Raw genomic sequence first — 23,791 nt, 5'->3', positions numbered from 1 at the left:
TGTTCAGTGATGCGGAAAACATCATTTTGATCAGGGAGGTGACACACCATTAACAATAGCTTTTTGTCACCACCAAATTGCCATTAGGGAAGAAGAAAGCAATATGGCAGTCCATAGTTGACAAAGTCAACACTGTGGCAGAGGTAAAGAGGACAGTTGTCGACTGTAAGAAGCACTGGCACGATTACAAGTGCAAAACAAAGTAGAAACTGGCCCACAATTGCAAAGCAGGACTGCAGACCGGAGGTGGAAGTCTGGCACCTCAGGAGAATGTCATTGACCTGAAGGAGATGGTGGCAGCTGTCATCCCTGAAGAGTCGTTCACTGGAGTCCAAGGACACGACAGTGCAGCACATGATGAACAACAACAACCACAGGGTAAGTTGCACTGGGGGGGAATGTGGGAAATATGTAAGATCAAAAGGGGGAGACAGCCATGTCCATGAGCCAAAATGCACTGTCTGCAGGCTACAGTCTAGGATGCTTGCAATCTAATGGTCAAACAGCAAACAAATTGGGGGGGCTCACCTACAACTCTCTTGTGCTGCTTGTGCCTCAGTCCTCCACATATAAAAAGAGCGTCACCAGCGTCGCAGGGGGCTTGGGCAGAAGCACTGTCATGTTAAAAGGGGGAGGCAGCCATGTCCCTGCACCAAAATGTACTGTCTGCAGGCTACAGTCTAGGAAGCTGGCATGCTAGTGGTCAAACAGAAAACACGCGGAGGGGCTCATCTACAACTTTCTTGTGCTGCACATGCCTCACTTCTACACATATAAAAAGAGTGGCACTGGTGGTGCAAAAGGCATAGACAGAAGCACTGTATTGTTAAAACGGGGAGGCAGCCATGTCCCTGCGCCAAAATGTACTGTTTGCAGGCTACAGTCCAGGATGCTGGCACTGTAATGTGCATTGACCTACCACAAGTTTCACATTCCAGGACAGAAACTGCACTTTACTTACCACATTATGTGAAGTGCTGCAGCACTGCAGGTGTACCTCACTTTGGTCCCCTTGTACAGGGCACTACTGGAACAATGTCCCACGGGAGTGTAGTTCACATTGACACTTTGGTGATGCAGTGTGCCAATCCATAAATACAAGACCACACAAAGCCAAATTGCATTGCTTCTCATGGTCTTGCAAATATGGACACCTTCACGCAGAACACTGTGTGAAAGGCACATTCCATGGGTGTTGCTTGCGTGCACCAATGTAGCACCTATGGAAAACAAAGAAACCTAACACATACACAGATTAACAATGTGAGTAATGTGTCATATTCCTACGTCACTCCAGGGGTGGTGTAAGAATAACATAATGGGGAGAAATATCTTTAATGCTCCTCTTGTGGGACCATTCCTATGTGTGCTGCTGAATGCAGCACACATAGGAAAACCGTAACATCCGTTGGGATAGGTACTGTGTAGGAAGCTCTCCCCTCATGCACCTCAAGGTTCATCCCCACAATGCAGGAATCCTCATACTATGGTCCACGGTTGCCTGTGTTGGCATTAGCCATCATTTTGTGTACCACTGCTGATGGAAAGGACAGAAATGCACCATATATAGCACATTTGGTGCATCTATGCCAATGCCTGGTGGCACAGGGCAGTGCTGCAAGGTACCTGCTGCACCTCCCTGCGCCACTGGCCACAGGATTGAGGTCTAATTGCCTCATGTATGAGGAAATTATGCAGTGTAGCCCACACAGCCAGCTTGCTATGCTGCACTGTGTCATCTAGAATGTGCAGGCATGTGTGTCATGTATCAAAATGCAACACATACCTGTACTTTCCTCTGTGATGGTTTACTTAGTGCTTCCTAGTACCAACACAGGCACATTTCTACCATGGTATAGGCGTGCCTGCATTGCAAGGATGTTTGTCCATCTGCTAAAAGGGACAGTTTTCTAAACTTGAACAATCATGTTCATCCTCATCCAGTTTCCATGTGTGCTGCTGAATGCAACACATATTGAAACATGAAAAATGGGTAGTACAATGCCAGATCTCACTGTTGCACCACTTCAAATTATATACTCATGTGGGTTATGAATCTGCTGCATAGCCAGATAACTAAAATGTGAATGTGTACCATTCCTTAGGGTATCCATGGGTATTTTGGGGTAAGACACACATCAACACCCTTGAGACTCAACTTTATAGTGTAAGGTTTGCAAAGGTGACACATTCACAGGGCCACCAATAATGACACAAGTTGGTGGGTGAGGCCGGTAAAGAAGTGACCTGCACACTTCCAATGGAACATCAAAGTCACTGAGACTCTAGAAGTGCAGTGTGAAGCTAGGGTTTTTTAAATGAGGCACCTACAATGCTCACTTAGAAATCCAGATTGTAAAGATGAACAATCCTGTCAACATCTATCTGAGTTCAACACTGACTTACCTCCATTTCATTGCAGAAGACAACAACATACCTCATGGCTAGCTGCCTGTCATGGAATCCTCTGATGATGTAGATGACCAGCTGTAAACCATGAATGATGAGACCCACCAGGAAATACTGGGTGCCATGCAGTCACTATCTCTGGTTGCACGGAGGCCAAGCAGCGTTACGGGGTTTCCAGATAATCCACCCAATGGCCAACAAACACCACCTGCCAGCTCAACCCCAGTTCTGGACTCCCAGAACCTAACACTCACATTCCAAAATACAGCAGTAGGAGTCCAGTGGGAGTTGGTAGACACAGTGAGGGTGGGGATGGAGACTGTGGTGGGTACCCTATAGGCAGTCCAGAGGCACCTCAATAAGGAAATTTTGGCATCCATACGAGGCACCCATTCTCTGCTCCATGGGCTCAAGCAGTCCCTGGCCAAGATCGCTGATGTCCTGAGCGGAGGCATGAGCAATTGCCCAGCCAAAGTGGCACCATTGTGATTGCCAGAAGGCTGGGGGCAGTGCAACAGGTCTTTGAGTCCATACAGCGGAAGCTGGACTCCCTCATTGACAACTTCTGTGCTTACCACTGTGAAGTTGCTACAGTGTTGCAGACCCTACAGGCCCTCCTTGCTGATGTGCTGCCTCATGTGTTCCCACAGATGAGAGCTGCCGGAGACACTGCATCCACATCTTCAGCCTCCAATGTCTGTGTGCTTCCCTCCACTACAACGCCTACAACAATCCTGTCACAGGAGGCACCACATTCATCAGAGGATGAAGATGTGGGCAAAGCATTTTTCACAAGGAAAACTGGCTGGTAGCTTTTATCTGTGGCACGCAGCCCCTTTCTCCTCTGCTCTGTGCTAAAGATCATGCCAGTGTCATAACATCTGGCACTGTCCTCAAATGTACTCGCAAAAACAACAAGTGATGGACGGAATGCTGAACATTGTGAAACATTCACCCCCAGTCACAGATCTGGGTTTAATCCATCGTTTTTTTGCTGCCCATGCCATTCCAGTTTGGACCAGCCATATGCAAATCAGTCTTGACCCTGTTCCCTATGGGAACAGTCCAGCCCGAACTGCTAGGCCAGGTCTTCCCTGGACTGGAAACAAGTATCCTGGGACCGGTTTCGGGGTTTCACCCCTCATCAGCCAGGCTAGCTTGAATCCAGTGGCATGGGAAGCACGGGACCCACGTCTGGGCATATCCTTCCCACTCAGGGCGAAAAATGCAAAAACAACAAGTGATGGACGGAATGCTGAACATTGTCAAACATTCACCCCCAGTCACAGATCTGGGTTTAATCCATCGTTCTTTTGCTGCCCATGCCATTCCAGTTTGGACCCAGCCATATGCAAATCAGTCTTGACCCTGTTCCCCATGAAAACAGTCCAGCCCGAACTGCTAGGCCAGGTCTTCCCTGGACTGGAAACAAGCATCCTGGGACTGGTTTCGGGGTTTCACCCCTCATCAGCCAGGCTAGCTTGAATCCAGTGGCATGGGAAGCACGGGACGCACGTCTGGGCATACCCTTCCCACTCAGGGCGAAAAATGCAAAAACAACAAGTGATGGATGGAATGCTGAACATTGTCAAACATTCACCCCCAGTCACAGATCTGGGTTTAATCCATCGTTTTTTTGCTGCCCATGCCATTCCAGTTTGGACCCAGACATATGCAAATCAGTCTTGACCCTGTTCCCTATGGGAACAGTCCAGCCCAAACTGCTAGGCCAGGTCTTCCCTGGACTGGAAACAAGTATCCTGGGACCGGTTTCGGGGTTTCACCCCTCATCAGCCAGGCTAGCTTGAATCCAGTGGCATGGGAAGCACGGGACCCACGTCTGGGCATATCCTTCCCACTCAGGGCGAAAAATGCAAAAACAACTAGTGATGGACGGAATGCTGAACATTGTCAAACATTCACCCCCAGTCTTCCACTGTTGACCTCTCACATATGTGGACTGCCATTCTGCCCAATCTTTCCTAATGTGCTCCTCCTTCTCACTGAAGAACTTCTCTCCTGCACATGCCCCAGGACATGCACACCCCCATGGACTCTGTTTGGACATCCAATGGCCAACTACAGCTGTTGGAATTGTCATTAAATGTAATGTACAGAATTACTGCACACAATTTAAAAATAACTATGAATCTTATATACACTAAACTAACTAACCTACCTATACTAAGCTAAGCTACACTATCTTATCCTAACTTAGACCTACAACTAACTTAGCTTATCTCAATGTATCCTATACTTGTAATGCCACATGACAAACATCAACCCCCACCCCCTCAAAAAACATCTGTAGACAAGGACAAAAAGAACTATAGCTAAACAATAACTAACCAAACATATAGCCTAAACAAAGATATATATTTTTTTCATTTTTTAAAAATGTTCATATATATATATATATATATATATATATATATATATATATATGTGTGTGTGTGTACATATATATATACATATATACATATATATATATATATATACATATGTGTGTGTGTACATATATATATATATACACACATATATATATATATATGTCTCAAAGAACACCCACCCCCTAGAAAAAAACTAAGAAAAAAAGAAACCTCAAAACCCATCCCCCAAGAAGAAGTACAATGTAGTAACAATAACCTACGCTACACTAACTAAACTAACCCTAACTATCTATATACCCCAACTAAGAACAAATACCAAATACGGGGAAAGGGAAGTGGTGTCCATCTGTCCATAGTTTGATTTAGTGCCTCCTCACTGCAGCCTTAATTTCCCCCAGTATCTTGAGGATCTGCATATCACTACATTCCACTCTGGCAATCCTGTGCCATTGGACTGCAAGCTCCATCCAGAAATTATTGGATATATGGTGGATATATGGTGGCTCAACAATGGGAGGAACAGCTGTCATTGCTTTATGGGTGTACGTGTGTCGGGCTGATTTTGATGCTCCATCCCCAGTCATCCCTGCCCTGTCTCTGGCCTTCGAGCGGCCTGCTTTGTGGGTGCTGGAGGTGGTGGGTCCCTTTTGTGGTCCCTCTTCAGGAAAAGCCTTCCATGATCAAGAAGAATGCGCCGGCTTATACTGACAGCCCATCCTCCTGAATCCCCTCTGTATCTGACAGATGTGGCAGTAGCATTCCGCCCGCTTGTCAAAGTCCTACTTCTGTGATGGGGTCATGTTGGCAGCTGAAAGAGAAATGGGACATGTCAGCTAAATGTAGTTAATGGTGATGAACAACAGGCATGCAGCTGCAACACCATCTGCAGTCATCACACATTGCCCAGAACTTATCACAATGACATCTTGGAGGGCAATGTTCATACACATCTTCACAAAAACCATCATCTCCATATTACTCATGTTGAAGGTATCAAGGCTAACTAATGTTGAATGATACCATTGAAACATATTCAAAGGACCATGTCACCACTGCCTATGCTCATCACAAACACCAGTTATGTGACCATAGTAGGTCTCACTCATCTTGTTGGATTTCTCATCAATGTCCCTCCTGCATGCACCAAACTCAACTGAGCAAGGACTGACAGTTAAATGTAGTCTCCCAATAGTGTATGCCTCACACGGCAAGGACAGATGTCTGGACACATTGCTACATGGAAAATGGATGTGACAAGTATCTAATGTGTAAATGGAGGGGGGAGCACTCACCCAGGTCACACAGAAGGGTATGCCCCTATACCCATACCCACTCTGCTCACTACTGGGTGAGCTCTGCCATGTCCTCATTATCCCAGAGTTACTTGATGTGACCTACTATGCTACCCATTGCCTGCATTTGTGTTCAGATATCTGGTGAACACAACAGCACTAAGCACCATCAACTGATATGTGGGTGCATGCTTTACACCTCATCTGCACAGGGATTTTTGAACTGCACTGGCTAATGCTGTACAGTGAAGCTGTTTGAATCACATCATGGACATGTCCCGGACCACCACTAACTGATTAGGTTTTGAGTGATGGCATGTCGCATAACAATATTGTAAGGAAAACACACATGTCAAGATTTGTAAGGATTTGTAAGGTTCGCAATGTTTAGACCTACGACACACAGTATGGGGCATTACATCACATGGGTGGGCAAATCTATGGCATTTGCAAGTGTGGTATGTTGACCACTGTCCTGCTACTCTTTGGGACCTCTATGCATGGTCACTATTACCACCAGAACCTGAGTTACTGTGTGACACTGAGCAGTAACATGTTAAGAGAACAACATTTTGCCACCCTGCATGTATGTGTAGGACCCTGTACTTCTGGCACCTGTCCTTATTGTCATGCTGCAGCACATGTTCCCAGCAGTGCATAGTTTCCTTAAGATGCTGATCCTATGCACAACATCAAGCATATAGTCCAAAACCATGGGCCTCATTTACTTGGATATGTCGTAGCGCGCTCCCTTGCCAAATTTGGCAGTGTGCCGCACCAACATTTCCAAAATACAGGGATGCGCAGTATTTAAAAGAATATGACGCATCCCTATGCTTCCCCCCGCACCAGTGCTAAATTAGCTGCCTAACGTCAATGCAGCCACTCTTGTGTTATGGTGCAAGGATGGCTGCGTAGGATGGGAGATTGTATTTGTGCAGGAAATGGCCCCGTCCTGCACAAAAACAATATTTAAAGGTGATTTGCTCTTTCTATGTGTGCTGCACAATGCAGCACACCTAAAAAGAGCAAAAAACAAGGGAAATAGAAGAAATTCTCCTTGTTGTGCCATGAACAATGCCACCCCTGGGGTGGCATAAGTTTAAGATGCTGCCTCAGGTTCACAATTTTTTGTAAATCTGTGGCAGCGTCAAAAGCAATGAGTGTTGCAGTGGAACACCCACAGCAACAGCCATTGCACACCCCTCTGCCACAGAAAACTGGGTCAGAGGGATCTATATTTACAAGGGGGCATTATTCCACGAAAAGTGGTTAGTAGGTCCTAGTAAATGTGAAAAGTGGCACCGTGCCACCCTAGTGTCACGAAAAGTGAGTCTCTGGTGGCGCTAGGGCCTCTTACATGAGCCCCCATATACAGCATACAATGTCTGTAATGACATACACGCATTTGGTACATGGCACTGCACACAACGTACATCACACACACTACTTGCACTAAAGATAACATAGATTGACACTCACTGGTAGCATCGCAGTCTTCAAAGCTTGCCACTTCAACAATGGTATACGGCTGGAGACCACCTGCAAGAGAGAACATGAGACATTGCACTGTGAATGTTGTACAATTAACACTATGGTCATCTATTGCACATTACACCTGATTTGCTAATGGACACAAAAGACCTAGGCAAGTGAATAAGCAAAAAGGCCATTAGACATGTCTCACTGACATACATTGGTAGGCCAGGCTGTCATGCACACATATGTGTTGGAACCATAAATGCATGTCTCAGCTACATTGGTCACATTTTGTAGATGAGTACCTACAGCACCATTTTCAAGCGTCACTAATTGTGATGTCACTCTGCACATGCATGACTCACAGGACACATCAAGCTATGTTTCCCTTTACTCCTGCGTCAGTTTTCGCATCACATGTACATGACCATGCAACATTAAGCAGTAGTCAGGCCCTTAGTGGACATGAACACTTGTCCCTGGTGAATATGTACCCTTGCACCATGACACAGGTGTATTGGCATTCAAACAAATCTAATTTTGGTGACTAAACACAGGGGACACCGACAAGAATATGCCATATGTCTCCTAAAAGGTGCATTGCTGCCCTTGTCATGGATGCTGTTTGGGACAGACACACTACTCACAGCCATGGCCTTTGTCATGACTTGCTAAAGGAGTACCTATGGCCCAAAGACATGTACTTGCAATTGCGAAACAAGAGTCAGCCAGATAGATTCTGTACTCACCGACAGTTCCACCGACTTCAATTCCAAGGTGGTCCAGAAGTTTCAATACTCTGGTGACAAGGTCTGCCCAGCGATGTTTCAACTGGTGGGCTGTGTGTTCCACCTCGAAGATACGGGTCAAGTGGAACAGGACCTTTCCCCACCTCATCTTGCATGCCTTTGTCTTGTAGCCTTGTATTACTCTCCCCCCTCCCATGGCCACCATATTAGAGAGGTAGTGCATAATCAGCCAGATGAATCCCCCCAAATCATTGGCATTGAGGTGATGGGCCCTTTCCTTTTCCAACATGTCACAATCCCAACTCACAGTACCCATAACAACTAAAAAGATTACTCCAAACGAACCACAACTATCCCAACAGACCACACTACCCTAAAGACGAACACCCAAAAATACAATCACAAAAATATACAAAACGCTGTAACAGAACAAAACAGAGGCCAGGTACACTATAGGAACAGAAGACAACACAAAATACACCTCTTCCAACACTCCTCAACACAGCTCCAGCAACACACAACCTGTCTCCAACAAAGACAAAAACAATGTGACTGAAAGATAAAGTGAAAGTTACTTTGCAGTTCCTGGTTTGGCACATGACTGAGCCATTGCATCACTTCCTGGGCTGCTGCTGCACGTTTTTGGGCCATGCATCATTTATTTTGATGCCCCACGACTAAGCGTGGATTTTAGGGGATGCATCACTAACAGAAGATACATGTCTGATGCGCGGATGTCATGCGGCAATTCTTGTCATACACGATTGCTGGAAAATACATGCATTGGGGCAAAGCATTGTTTTTTCTGGACACTCCACGCATATGCATGGATTTTTTTGAGGACGCATGAGGAATAGAAAAAAAAGGTATTTCTGACATATGGATGGCATGTGTCAATTTTTGTCATACATGATTGCTGGAAAATACACGTATTGGGGCAAAGCGTAATTTTTTTTCGATGCATGGCCTGTTATGTTGCCTGTGAATGATTGTGTTCCACACACACCTCTCTTTCCATGTGTCTATGTATGTATGTATGTATGTTTTACATTAAAATAATTCCCTGCCCTATTGTCTACTAGGGACTTATGGGTATTTGGATTCTATCTTGCTCTATTATCTACTAGGGACTTATAGGTAGTTGGAGTCAACCTTGCCCTATTATCTACTAGGGACTTATAGGTAGTTGGAGTCAACCTTGCCCTATTATCTACAAGGGACTCACAGGATTTTGTCAGTTGCAATTGTGCTTGTGCCAATGTACCATATACCTTTTCTTCAGAGTAGTGACTTTAGGCCTGGGTAGCAAAGGGTACAGCCAGGGTCAGTCAACATCGTTTTCAGTATTAACAATTTTGTAGTTTGTGCATACTGGTTGACTTTCTCACACTGTGACTGGGCAGGTAATTAAGCTACACACCATCTGTGATGTCATATGTCTTCTCACATGGGTATAGTTTTTCTTATCATCACTCTCTTCGGACATTGTGTGAGTCACTCACACATCTTCCACACTCTGGACAAAAAATTGAGTCAGCACTGTTGATACTATTGATGTTACATTTTGGGATTGTTCCCCATCATCAACATACTCATTGTCCAGTTCTTCCTGCTCCTCATTGTCATTTACCCATAAGAGATTATGTCCTGCACATGTTTCCTGCAATATGCAGCACAGTGATATTGTTGGTAGGGAGTAGAGTAAATGGTTCCACAACCTATTATGACTCCAGGAGTAATACTGGTGTACTCTGGTAGCCCCCTTCATGATGTAGCAGGCCCTATGAAGGCCATGATTTTTACTCTGCTTGGTTTCTCTGTGGCTGTGTCTGTGAGGAGTAACCAGCCACAGCTACAGACAATATCCTTTGGAATCTGCACATTGAGTAGAGGTGGTGTGTGGGAATGCTGTTCACAGAGAATGGCCCCATATATATGTACAAGCTATGCTTTGCAATGAACCATAGTAAATGGCATGAGTCATGCAATGACATTGATTGGCATACAAGCAATATGGCCACTGATTTGTTGTACATTGCGCTACACATACAGATGTACTGTCCTTTGTGATAACACTTGCTAGTTGTCATACATGTAGGTGCAAAAGAGGTAAATATTGTGAGTTGTCAGCAGTGTAATGCATCTTTCACCCATTGATTTGGCATATATCTAACAGTGAACAAATTTTGAGGTTCCTGACAAATATTTACAGTCCTTGGCATACAGTGTTGCCCTAATGCTTCACATAGTGATTCCTATCCATCTTGTTTCCTTTTGGTACAGCAGTTTAATGGCAAATATGTGTGTTTTCAATCAAACATGTTTTTGGAGGCAATGCAAACATTATACACCAAATTCTTCTGAGCTCAGTGCATTGTGTCTGGTACATAGTGAGTCACAACAGTGTTCACACAAGTTAAAAACTCTTGTGATCTACTCATGATTTCTTTGATATGAATTATCTTGTGAAATAGCATTGAGACATACACTCCAACATTTACATGGGAATATTTATTTACATGTTTGGCAGTCACGCCTTACTCCACATATAATTACGTGAAAAAATTATGTACAATATGGGCACGTCACTGTGCCCCAGCCACAGTATTTTGTATGTTGGGATGATTTACGTGATCATCCTCCTCCTTTTCACAGGGAGGCTTCTGCTCTACATCCCAGGGGAAGTTTGTTTTCACACAGACGTTGTGCAGTATGGAACATGCCATGATCATCTTGCACACTAATGATGGTGAAAACAGCAATCGCCCACCTGAAATATCCAGGTACCAGAAGCAGGATTTTAACAGGCCAAATGTCCTCTCAACAATGGTCCTTCTATGTGCCTGGTTATAAGTGCTCTGTACCGCAGTCAAGGTACACGATTTCGTGATTCTCTTGGAAAGGAAACTGGTATCCAGACTCATGCCAATTTGTGGTCCATACAAGTGGAACAGCACACAAATTGCCAAGGGAGTAAACATTGACACTTGCATCAGGGGCATTTTGTGTATCTCTTATTTTTCAGGATGTATATTGTTAATGCATGAGCACCTTCCAGCCAAGGCTGCTGCCTCTGTAGCTTGTAGTGATGTCTGTGTGCACCATTGGACTTCACACATGTGAGGTGTGAGTAATTTGGCATAGCATTGGTCATTTGTACAGTTACATGTGACCTGGCCATCGCCTGTTGCTTGTCAACTGGCCCCTAGGGCCTCATTGACGTAGTCCATGGTACAGGGCAGCACAAAACATGCCTTGCTGTGCCACCATGCACCACTGTGCAGTGCCATGAAAGCACCTTATCGACAAGATGTAGCACCTTTCTGTCCTCTCCCCCTGCACAGATGCACAACTTGCTACCTGATGCCAAGGCATATGGTGCATTCATTGTGGGGATGATAACTTTTATGCAGGAGGGATCACCTTCCTGGACACAAAGTGAACTAGCAATCATGAGAGGTGTTTTTCTCTTTCTTTGTGTGCTTCAGAATGTAGCACACATAGGTAGACGGAGATACAGGGAACGATAGGGATATTGCTGCACATTGCTCACTCTTACACCACCCCAGAGATGTTGTGCAATAGTGATACATTCCCTGCCTTGTACATATGTGAATACATCAGGTACCTTTTTTGTCCATGGGTGTTCCATGGGTATGCCCCAAGCAGCACCCATGGATCGGCCCTTTCACACAGTGTTCTTCCTGTCAGGGGTCCATATTTACAAGGCCATGATAAGCCACACAAGATGGCTTTGCATGGCCTTGTCAATCTGGACTGGCATACTGTTCCAATGGAGCATCCAACAAATGTTGGTCTGGTGGAAAAGAGTGGCACAAGGATGTGGTAACATATGCCCCTAATCATTGATGTTTGAAGCATGACATGGCTGTTGTCACATGTGTGCTGCATGTTCCCACCCCCCAGGGTAGATAGGACACCTCCCTTGCACACAGAGATATAGTGCAGATTTTCTGTCTGCCATGCATTGCTGTGTGCCTTTCCATTATGCAATGTATGCAAAAGTGGTTTGAGATGTTTTCGCCAGTATGTCAAGGTGATTTGCATTAGATCCTTGTACAGGGGAATAGTGCAAGCATGTATGGCAGGCCACAAGGTGCAGTTCCTATCTGCGTAAGCAGAGAGTGATGTGTGTATTGTGTCCCCAATATATCTTTGTTTTTGTGTCAGTTAGGTACTTGCTGTTTGCTTACCTACAAGCAGGCCATTCCCGTATTGTCGATCCTGAATCCTCTGGTTGATGATAGTGTTTCTGAAGATTAACAAATCATGGATGCTGCCTGGGTATTTGGCCACGACATTTATGATTAATCCGCGATGATCCATGATGAACTGCAAATTTGCTGTGTGTGCTTCTGGTTGCAGTACACATGTTCTGTTGCGGCAGGTCGTACAAGTTGCACCTGGGTGCAGTCTATGGCTCCGTGGACATGTGGAAACCAAGCAATTGCATAGAAGCCCTGTTTAATTTCCTTCTGCAATTGCTGGGTGTTTGGGGAGAGGATGTGTTGTCGTGTGAGGCAGATGATTGCATCCAGAACATAGGGCACGAATTGGGACAGGGAGGGCTGCAATACTCCATTCACCTGTGCTGCTGTTGTCTGGCAAGATCCAGATGCTAGCAGGTGAAGCACAGTCAGGACTTGGCCAGTGGTGAGATGTTGGTGGACCGCTCAACCCTTGGCTGCAGATGTGGTGCAATGAGGAGGAGCAGCTGTATGATGGACTCCCTGTGCAACTCGTAGAAGGTGATGACCACTTCATCCCTGAGGCCAATCGTGGGTGCCTGCTGGTGGTAGACATGCTCTCTTCTCCCAGACTGCCTCTGTGATCTGGGTAACTGTGGTGCAGGTTATTTTTGGAGGTTGCGCTGGTGTCCTTGGTGTCCCAAGTTGTAAAAGGAGTAGGTTCATGTTGTCCTCCAAGTTGCAATTGTGTTTTGTGAGTGTTCTCCTTATATACCTGTACCTGGGCTTCATTTTAACACCTGGTCTGACTAGGCATTAACAGTTTGATGCAAATCAGATTTAGCGCAACTTTTCCTCTGCTCACATCATTTTTCGACATGCTTGTAAATATGACTCTAGTGGGCTAGCGTAATGTTTTAGGAGGGAATGCCTACCTTGCATATCATTGTCGGTATCTGACGCAGCCAGATCCGACGCTAATGAAAAATGACACTAGCCCAGGCAAAGTGACGCTAGAGGCCTCTAGCGCTACTTTATAAATCTAGTGTTGATTTACTGCTGCCTTAGCAGAAAAAATTATGCTAAGGCGGCGCTACATCCTTGAAAATGAGGCCTTGAGTGTCATACATCATGATTAGTGATTTTCTAATTGCGGTTTGCAAAAGGTCGCAATTAGGAAATTGCTGTTCCTAATCTTTGTACATCTAGCCCTCAATCTCTCTGTCTCACACATCCCCTCTATACCTGTACTGTCCCATTTCCTACCATGGGACACATTCCCTGACTCTGAAGCATTGCAATATTCCAGGAGGGTCCTCTGCAGTAATTCTCCCTTCTGAAGCAAAATATTTCAGGACCCACCTCCACACCCATAGAACCTCTCCTATGGGTATTGGGACAGCTCAATTTGCTACCACCAATTGGGATGCCCAGTAATATTTTTTCAAATCTGGAAAATGTTGTGCCCCCATTGTGTGGCGCCTATAGAGTGTGGTCAATTCTATTTTACCCAGGTCTCTATCCCAGAGCAATTAATAAAGTGCTGTGTCCACCATCTTAAGAAAATCCTCCCCAACAAATTATGCGATATTTTGCACAACCTATAAAAAAAAAAAAGGAAAGGAAATCGTTTGATACAAAGCAGCCTGGTCTAATAAGGGATGCTGGTAACCTTTTTTAGTGTACCACTTTCATAGGAAATCCCCTCAAGAACAAACTCCAGTTTATTTTCAGCACACATGCTGATGTCATTGTAAGCAGTATAGATGTCCAACTATAGAGAGCCATTCCTGGTCACCCGGAACATGCATAGCAGGTAAACAGGGCCGGAGTGGGAACCCACAGCAGCCCTGGCATATTTTGTCAGACCAGCCCCCAAACAGTGCATAGTGAGCGAGTGCAGCGAGACAGCACAGGGAGCGAGCTTGACCACTTCAAAAGGGCTTTGGTGGGGGTTCTCCCTCTTCAAGTAAATTTAAAAAAAAATGCAAAAATGGTGCATTCTTTATTTGGGCTCTTCAATGTTTCCCTGACTGTCACCCTTCAATAGTGCCTCTCTTTTCTCCAGTCTCTCAATAGCCCCTCTCTTACATGTATTTCATTACCATTATAGCGTCTCTCATACCAGTGTAGGGTGTCAGAGCAACAATTAATCGGTATTAATCAGTGTATCGAAAATGTTACAAAAGACAAATGGGACTACAAGGTATAGGTAGGCATTTTTCAAAGAGTGTTTTAGTCTGGGGAAGCTCAAACTCAGGATTCAGAACATAACAGTGGTTAGGGTTGACTTTACTACTAAGAATTTAGTTCTACCCAAAGAAGCGCTTTTAACAGAATTAGTACAATGTAAGAATGGGAAAATCATACTTTTTTAATCTGGACCATACAGTTTGCATGCAGCTCTTTGATTGTAGTTCATAGCTGACTGTGTTAAATTACTATTGTAACTTATGACTGCACAGTAACACAAGGATCTGTGTGACAAAAGCAGTAACCCACTAAGCTATGCATCTAAACTAGTGTTCTGTGATCTGCATCATACACATTCTTTGCAGCAGGCCTATTAACCCTCTGCTCTACCTTAGATGAGTTAAAACTGCCACTAGACACAACTCAGATCTTTTTCCAGCAGGTACATTAATCACCAGAGTTTTCTTGGCATGTGTATTGTTGCCTAAAAAACTGTTGGATATACAAGGAATTCTGCAGTGCTTTTAAACCTGCTGCACTTCAACAAAACTGCTCCCGAGTAACGAAAGTGGAGCCTCACCCTTCCAGCATCCCGGGAAAACACCCAGCCTTGCAAGTAAAGATGGTGGGGTCCCAATTAGTCAACAGATTATTTTAAACCCTAGGTATCAGCCAAACACTTTGCATATCTTACAACCTCCGAATCTATGAATTGTTTTCTGCCACTTACAATTATAAACCATCCACATATATTGTGAGATCCTGTTATCCCAGTCCCTATTCTGCCTAAGTCCACTTACTAGCACATCTTTGCTCATCAAGCACAGTGAGTGGCAGCATACTGTTAACCTTCACCCTTGCCTTTGAGGTAGTATACAGGAGTATCACCCACCATAGGAACTTTGAGCATAGTCCCATATATTGAATCAAAAGCCTTTTTGCCATCAAGTGATAAAAGAACTCATTTAGCACATTACAGACAGGACACCAATCTAAACAGGCAGAGTCTTGTTGACTAATGAAGCATAAATTTAGACTAGTCTGGATGCATGAGTTCACTTTACCATCCCATATAATCGGCTTGCCGGTACCTTTGCCAAAATGGTAATCTCAGATTTTATTGGGGATATGCCCTAAACAAGGTGCACTCCTCAGGTGCTTTACTGTCTTTATTCATTATAGTTATTGTGGCCTTTTATGGCCGTATATAAGTCTGCCAGCACACACCCCATTAATCTAGCCTTCTCACACATATACAAGATATATGCTGCCATTTTACTAGTACCACCTATACATTTCAGCAGGGAACGTATTCGGTCTCGGGACCTTTACCTCTCTTATATTGACTTATTGCATTTCTTCACTGTCTGCAGGAAAAGGCAACTTTTTGACATGGTCACCCATATTTCTTGCATGGTATACAATGCAATTTTGACTAAAAATGCACTGGGTTCCTGCTAAACAGGTCCCCAGTGCCAGATCTCTTTCCCTAAAACTGTACAATTGTTACCTAACTGGCAATACCTTTACCCCAGTACATCCTAAGTAAAACGGTACCCCTGGTACCTAGGGTTTCGGTACCAAAGAGGGCCCCTATGGCAGCAGCACAAATTGTGCCACCCTCAGGGACCCCTCACCTAACACAAGCAGACTGCCATTACGCCATGTCCCTGAACACTGTGTGCAAATGTCACCCCTGCTGCAGACCTTATATCCCTAAGGCAGGCTGCATTATATTACATGTGAGGATATAGCTATGTGAGCAGACATGCCCCTGTTACGTCTTTGTCGAATTCTTAGACATGGTGAGTGAGCAGGGAAGCCATTTTAAGTACATGTACTGGACACTAATGTAGTATGAACAAAATATATACAGAAATGTGCTTAGCTAGCACAATTTGCCAGCACTTTTCTAAAACATGATTTTGGGACAGCATACACAAATGTCTATGCAATGGATTCAGTGTGTTTTAGAATGCAAAGGATTGCCCCAGGAACTAAAACTCGAAATTCCAGCTCATGCTAGATCTGCAGGTCAACAGTATCATAGAACACAACATTTGTAATATTTGCTGGTAATAGTTTCTTGAGCAAGAACCCTGATTCAATACACTGTACATGTCACCCAGAAAAATGACAAGCCATATTACGCGTTATACAAGAGCAGTGAAGGGAGCCCCAACAAATAATTTTCACTCAGGTTCTGAAGATGGCTCGGCCCTTACTGTTCAAAGTGTTAGTCCCTCCGAAAGTTTGGGTCTAGTTGATCCCATAGTCCATTGTGTCAATAATTATACTTTTTGCTTTAGGGGATAAGTAGGCCATTGGAATAAGGGTCCTGAGGACATTGGATAGGTTTTGCAGTAGTTTAAGGTCCTATGGTAGCACAGACGTTTTTTCTGTAGATTAAGTTGGTTTGGAGGAGAAGGATGATGATTTAGGGGAAGTAGAGTTCCGGTCCTAACCAGATTAAAATTTGTAATAATTATTTAATTGCTGAACTCCTATATGATTATTTTTGGCTTCGTGAATTATAACCTTATGTACAACCTGGCATGGTGAGGTCACACAATTTATAATGGGAGAAAAAACAACTTGGAATACATAACTGGACATTTGCTAACCTTGCTATTAAGTGGAAAGATTCAAAATGTGTCTGAAACCCTTATCTGCCAACCTTTACTCAATTCTGAATTACTTACCAGACAATTTTACATCTTCCTATTATTGGTAGTAATGCTAGGCTTCCGTCGTGCAGCCCGCAGCACCGCAAGTCCAGTTTTTCGAGGTTGGCTTCACTCAGACTGTATTGCATGACTGAGAGGTCAAAAGAGTGTAGTTGGGTATTACACAGACTCACAGACTTGAAGCACCTTGATACAGCTCTTGTCACTTCAATGTCATGAAGTTCAAACACACAATGGAAAATGTTCAGCAAATCAGTGTCCTTTCTTTTTATCCATTGCTGCAACCACTCAATCAGGAAATGTGTCAGATCATCCTTGAGGGGTCGTGGATTGAACAAGATGTCGCCCATGTTTTTATAAGCCAAGAAGCCCAAGAAGAACCGAATGAAGCTGTGTAAACATTCCTGGTGTGTTTGAGTGATCCCTTCAAGAAGAACCACGTTTTTATGATGTGTTGGGATCTCACCGAATGCCCAGGCATCCAGGCACTCTTTGAGCTCATCATTATTTTGGATATTTGCTACACAATAGAAAGTAGCAAACATGTCTCGTACACTGTAATGCCGATATTTAAAAACACTGCCCCCACTTTGCTCTATTAGGAAGAATTTACAAAGGGTCTTGAGAAGAAGTTCTGAGTCTTTGGGTAATTCCTCTTTCTTGATTTCCTGGCAATTAGTAATAAGCTTTTTATATGAAAGTTCAGCCAACTGCTCACAAGCAGTTTTAATGTTTGGTTTCAATTTCGGTTCTGCAGCCTTCATTGTGACCTGGCATTCTTCAACAGCTACTTCTACCTCTGGCGAGATGTTTCTCAAAGTGCACTGGAGGAGTGAAGCAAATAATCGGCTGCTGGTGTCAAGCTTACCTTCATAACATCCAAGGTCCTGCTCTCTGCATATCTCACAAAAAGCACGATTCTGAAGAGGAACAGACATAAGGCTGGACAGGTTGTTATTTTGGATAAACCTGTAGCAATTAGGTTGTAATCCATTCAATTTAGAAAACAATTCACAGTGTTTTTGAATATCCTTCTCTGCAAATTCCCGCAGTACAAAAATTATTGTGAAGTATTTCTCCCACTGTCTCCAAAAACTGGCTCCGGACGTTACTAAAACATCAATTTGTGGGAGGAGCTTCTTTGTTAAAATACCTGAGAGCAGTGTTGTGATATTCATGGCAGTGTCATCATTTCCCAGACATTCCTCTATGCCTGGCATCAACATATCTAGGCCATCAAAAATTAGGAGTGTATCTGACCTGAGCAGATCAATGGTAAATGCTGTAGAATTTTTGCATTTTGATTCTAAGAGCTCCCTCACATTCAGTGGCATTGAAAATGATCTCAGCTCGCTGAATGTGAAATAGATCACATATTTGTAGATTAAGTCCCTTTTCGCATTCTTCCAATCTAGCTCAATTTCTTCACAAAGACATGTTTTCCCCATTGCAGCATCTCCCACCATCAACATCCGTTTCGATGTTAACTTTCTGTTCTGAGCTGTGAACATTTCTCGTGAAGTGATTGTGCCCACAACAGCCTCCTGAAAATCATCACTGATGTCTGTGCACAGGTTAGTCATGTTTAGAACAATTAGCTCTCTTTTTAAACAGTGATCTTTCTTCATGCATCCTTGTCCTGTTGTGCAGCAGGATTTTTCCCTTTGACAGACTTCACTTTTGAACCTCTGACAGAAATCTGATGTAGAAAACAAAACATAGGAAGGGCAGTTACACTTTGAAAACAATCAATGTATTATTTACTTTTTGTTCATTCATTTGCCATTAAGAACCATCCACCAAAGTGCAGAGTACTTTTTATTTTTTTTGCAGAAAACCATATATATGTATATGTATATGCTTTGTATTAATCAGTGTTACAAATGCCAAAGGACCAGTATGTTGGCTTTTTGTAAAAAAACAAAAAACTAAGAACAATGCATAGGGGATAACTTAGTATATCTTGGAGGTATACTACTGCTCAGCAACATACCCAATAATCAGTATTAATTTACCATTAAACATGTATCAGGTTTGTATATTGTGACCATCATTGAGATCTTGAGACAATAACAAGTTACAAAGTGGTTACCCAATAGCTTGGAATTGCACGAGGCATGAAACTTAATCTTATGTAGTTCCAGTGGCACCTGGTGGAGTTTGAAAGTGGTGGGCACAAAATGAAAGCATGACTTTACCTGAGCGAGCACAGCAAGCAAGCATGATTATCCTGAGGGGGTTCTGGGTTGCTCTCCCCATGAAAATGTTTTTAAACATTAGGGTGAAATGGGGAATTTTGCAACACAATTACTTCAATAATATGACCAAAGTTGCATTTCTAAAGAAACAATGTCAAATGCTGAAGTACACCCTGCATGGCCTCGCTGATCAAAGTCTTTGTGAAAGCTGGAAGTGCCTCAGAAAGGATACAATAATGCATGGATCAGAGAAATATTACCAACAGCAAGGAAGAGAGGGTTAGCAGTGAGATAGAGTGGAAGTTCAGAAGGTGAGGCAGTAAAGAGAGATGGGGTGGAGGAACAGGGCAAGGCAGAAGCAAGGGAGGTAAGTAACACAAAACAGAGACAACAAATAGTAAGACAGTAGTTCATACCAAAGCGTCAAGCCTCTTGGCAATTATGCCTAAATGCAGGAGTTTTAGGGAGAACACAATTTAGGAAGTTTTAGGGAGAACAGAACTTTACCTAGGGTAGCAAAACATGTTGAAGAATGCCAGGTCAAAACTGAAATTGAAACCAAACATTAAAACTGCTTGTGAGCAGCTGGCTAAACTCTCTTATAAAAAGCAAGAAAAGAGGAATTACCCAAGGACTCAGAACTTCTTTTCAAGCACCTATGCAAATTCTTCCTGATAGAGCAAAGTGAGGGCAGTGTTTTTAAATATCGACATTACAGTGAACAAGACACGTTTGCTACTTTCTATTGTGCAGGGAATATCCGAAATAATGATGAGCGCAAACAGTGCCTGGAAGCCTGGCCATTCGGTGAGATCCCAACTCATCCTAAAACACTGGTTCTTCTTGAACAGCAGAAAGAGGTTAAATAAAACAAAAAACAATTTATGCTCTGTTCTTTGCTAGTGAATACAGTTATCCTCCTTCCTGCAAAGTCTTCTACCATGAAACAGGTTCTCTATTAAGAGCAACTGCTAGATAAGACATTTCATTTTGTGGAACAATTTAGTGCCTTACTTGAAACTAAAACAAATACTGCAGGAACCCCCAAATTAGGAAGGCAGTGGTGGAGTGAAGGGGTTGACTAAGTCGTGGTTACTTTATGATCAGCAAGTAAGGGTGCCATATTTTTTAAACCCTTCCTCCAAATGAAGACAATAAGGATCAATGTAATGATTTCAACTTGTTTGATAGAGCTTTAAAACACACTCAAAGTTTTCTGAGCACTTTAAAATCTCTGGTGTGACAATTTAAAAATGTTATGGTAAATTATTAATTTCAGAAGCATAAAAGGCTGCGTTTGCCTTGCTGGAATTTAAATTTATGTCCTGTTAATAATTTACATTTTAGCAACAAATGTTCAACTCAATGAGCCATGCTGAATATCAAAGTTGATCCCATAAACTTTATTAGTTACAAACAGGATATGTAATAAGATTGTCTAAGATGTTGGATTCATCAGGTCTCACAGTATTATCCCAATAAGCTCTGCCAGTTAATGCATTTGTTGTAGAGATCTATAAGTGTGAACTTCAGATCACAAATTTGAAAACAATGAAATGGCTTATAATGTTAATGTGTCTAATACACATTACTTAGTTTAACCAGCAAGTCATAAGTTTATATGGAAGTATGAAAGTTTGGTGAGTCAATACGGTATGTGGTGACGTGCTTGAGTAATCCTAGGTATCACTTTAACATTAATGTCTCTGAACTTAATGTGGTTCAAAATTAATTCAATCCATGAAATCCATAGATCATGTGAATGGCTTCTTTATAAAAATTCTTCACTATTAAAAACTCCATATAGTAATAAAAACAATGTAGGTGCTCCTAATGACGGCATAGTGCAGTTGCAAAAGATTTGAGCCAAACAACTAGTATAGCAACTAGTAGAGGCAATATTTACAATATGTACAAACAAAGAGATCACCCAACGTAGGACAGCAATTTAAATAAATCTTTTAATATTAGTATTCAGATTTAGGTAGCCCAGCTATCCATGAAGTGGGTAGCCTCTACATAAGTCAACATTTTGACCTCTCACACAGAATCATTCTGTGTCTTCATCAGGACAAAATAAACTGTAACACCCTGACCAAATAAAAGGTATGTCTTTGTCTATTTCTATTCACAAATCCTTTTCAATCATGATTATTAAGCAACATAAACCTCACCTTCAGACACCATTTTGCAGCCTCATTCTAGCTCACTGGACTGTATCTCATACACTAGAGCGAGCCTGCAAAACTGTGTTCTTGTCAGTCATGATTATTAAGCAATATAAATCTCACCTTCAAACAACGTTTTGCAGGATCACTCTAGCTTGTTGGACTTTAGCTCATATGCTAGGACAAGCCTGCAAAATGTTGTTTGAAGGTGAGATTTATATTGCTTAATGATCATGACTGACAAGGATTTGGGAATAGAAATAGACAAAAACATAAGTTTTATTTGGTCAGGGTGCTAAAGTTTATGGCAAATCTTTGTCAGTCATGATTATTAAGCAATATAAATCTTTTGCAGGCTCACTCTAACATATTGGACTGTAGCTCACAAAACGTGGGGCCTGGATGAAGTGGTCTGGCATCCCTTGAAATAGTGAAAGGACCACGTAAGGATGTTATGCGTCCAGATACATCTAATAACTAAACTGTTAGCCTAGTTAACGTCCTCCTGCATCCAACAAAACAAAAAGAGGGCTGCGTAATAGCATATTGCCTATTAACTCTATCGTCCTTGTATCTCTATCCAAAATGCTCTGAACGTTGGATGGAGACCAACTGTATCAATAGGAATACAGAGAGGACTGCGTGACTCTAAAGACTGATCCTATAGGATTTTGTTGGTCAAATCTGCAATCTTTTTTCTTGAGGGTACCAGGGCTAGAGAGACAGGGGCTATTGATGCTGTCAGTATCACACCAACTCCCATGGAGAAAGACAAACAAGAAGACAGAAATACAAATGGTGACTGACAGGTGGAATACAGACAACAATGTAGAAGTACCCATGTTTAATGTATACAGACACAAAATAATGCCAGAAGAAACATCTGTTTTGGGTAGAGGGTTGAGTTTTGTTCCCACCAACAAACCTGATTCCTTTCTGGCTAAGCTAGAACTTCAAACATGTTTCTAGAAGATTAGATTAAAAAACTACATTTTACATCATCGTTACACAGGTAACTCAAGTGCAACCGGATGGCACCCTGCATCTACTTTCAATACCCCTTTGACTACCATGCCCTCAGAGATCCTGATTTATGGCAGTAATGTATCAAGGGATGTAGAGAGAATATGCAAAAACATTACTATTGCAGAAAGAAAGGTTATGCACAAACTAGCTTTCAATCGTGAAATTATGTGCCACCCTGCTGACAAGGGGTTGCCATTCTGATCCAGGACATTGCGTCCTATTGTTCTGAGATCATGAGGCTGCTCTCTGTGGAGGAGCATTATACAAGAACTAGGAGTAATCCTACCTCTGAAGTTATGCTTATGATAAGGAGATTGAAATAGAAGGGCCTGAATGAGGGTTTTCTATCTAAACATGAATATAACTTCCTCAATAAAGAAAACCCTAGGATGTCCATGGTATATATGCTTCCCAAGATTCACAAAAACCCATCTAGTCCACCTGGCCGTCCCATTGTTTCAGGATGTGGCTCATTACTTGAGCCCCTTTGCCTATATGTAGATTTATTTATCAAGCCGTTTGTAACTCTTATAAGATCATACAATAGGGATGGTAAGGACTTGACCCATCAAATAGAGGATCTTGGCTTCAAAAATGCAAAACAACTATTAGTAACCATGAACAGCCAAGTCTTACAAACCAATATTCCCCAATGGGAGGCACTTAAAGTCATTACCAGGGTTTTGGATTTGAGGGAACAGCCCCATTGGATCCCTACATCTTTTATAGCTGTATTGAATTAAATTCTCAGACCTGTAATCTTTTCAATTCATTGATACGTACTATTACCAAAGCAAAGGTGTAGCTATGGAGTTGAAGTTTGCACCTGATCTAGCAAATCTCTATATGGACAGCTATAAACAGACATACTTGTTTAATAATCAGAACTAATTTAGGCAAAATATCTCCCTTTGCTGTTACATGGATGATGTTTTGTGTTTTAATCTGGTAAGGCATTGACACATTACTTAAACTACTCCACAACTAGATTG

The 23,791-nt window shown here is 42.8% G+C and overlaps 1 protein-coding gene across 6 annotated transcripts in view; it reads right to left on the bottom strand.

Annotated features, from left to right (window-relative positions):
* Positions 1-23,791, bottom strand: part of LOC138288112 (NACHT, LRR and PYD domains-containing protein 1 homolog) — a 524,384-nt gene that overhangs the window by 263,236 nt on the left and 237,357 nt on the right. For all 6 annotated transcript variants that reach the window (XM_069229359.1, XM_069229355.1, XM_069229361.1 and 3 more), the window contains one exon: positions 17,423-19,106. In XM_069229359.1, the coding sequence (XP_069085460.1) occupies positions 17,423-19,106 (1,684 nt within the window). The remainder of the gene's footprint in view (positions 1-17,422; positions 19,107-23,791) is intronic.

Source organism: Pleurodeles waltl, chromosome 4_1 (assembly GCF_031143425.1).
Source record: "Pleurodeles waltl isolate 20211129_DDA chromosome 4_1, aPleWal1.hap1.20221129, whole genome shotgun sequence".
Classification (NCBI taxonomy): Eukaryota; Metazoa; Chordata; class Amphibia; order Caudata; family Salamandridae; genus Pleurodeles; species Pleurodeles waltl.
This window is presented reverse-complemented; position numbering and strand designations above follow the sequence as displayed.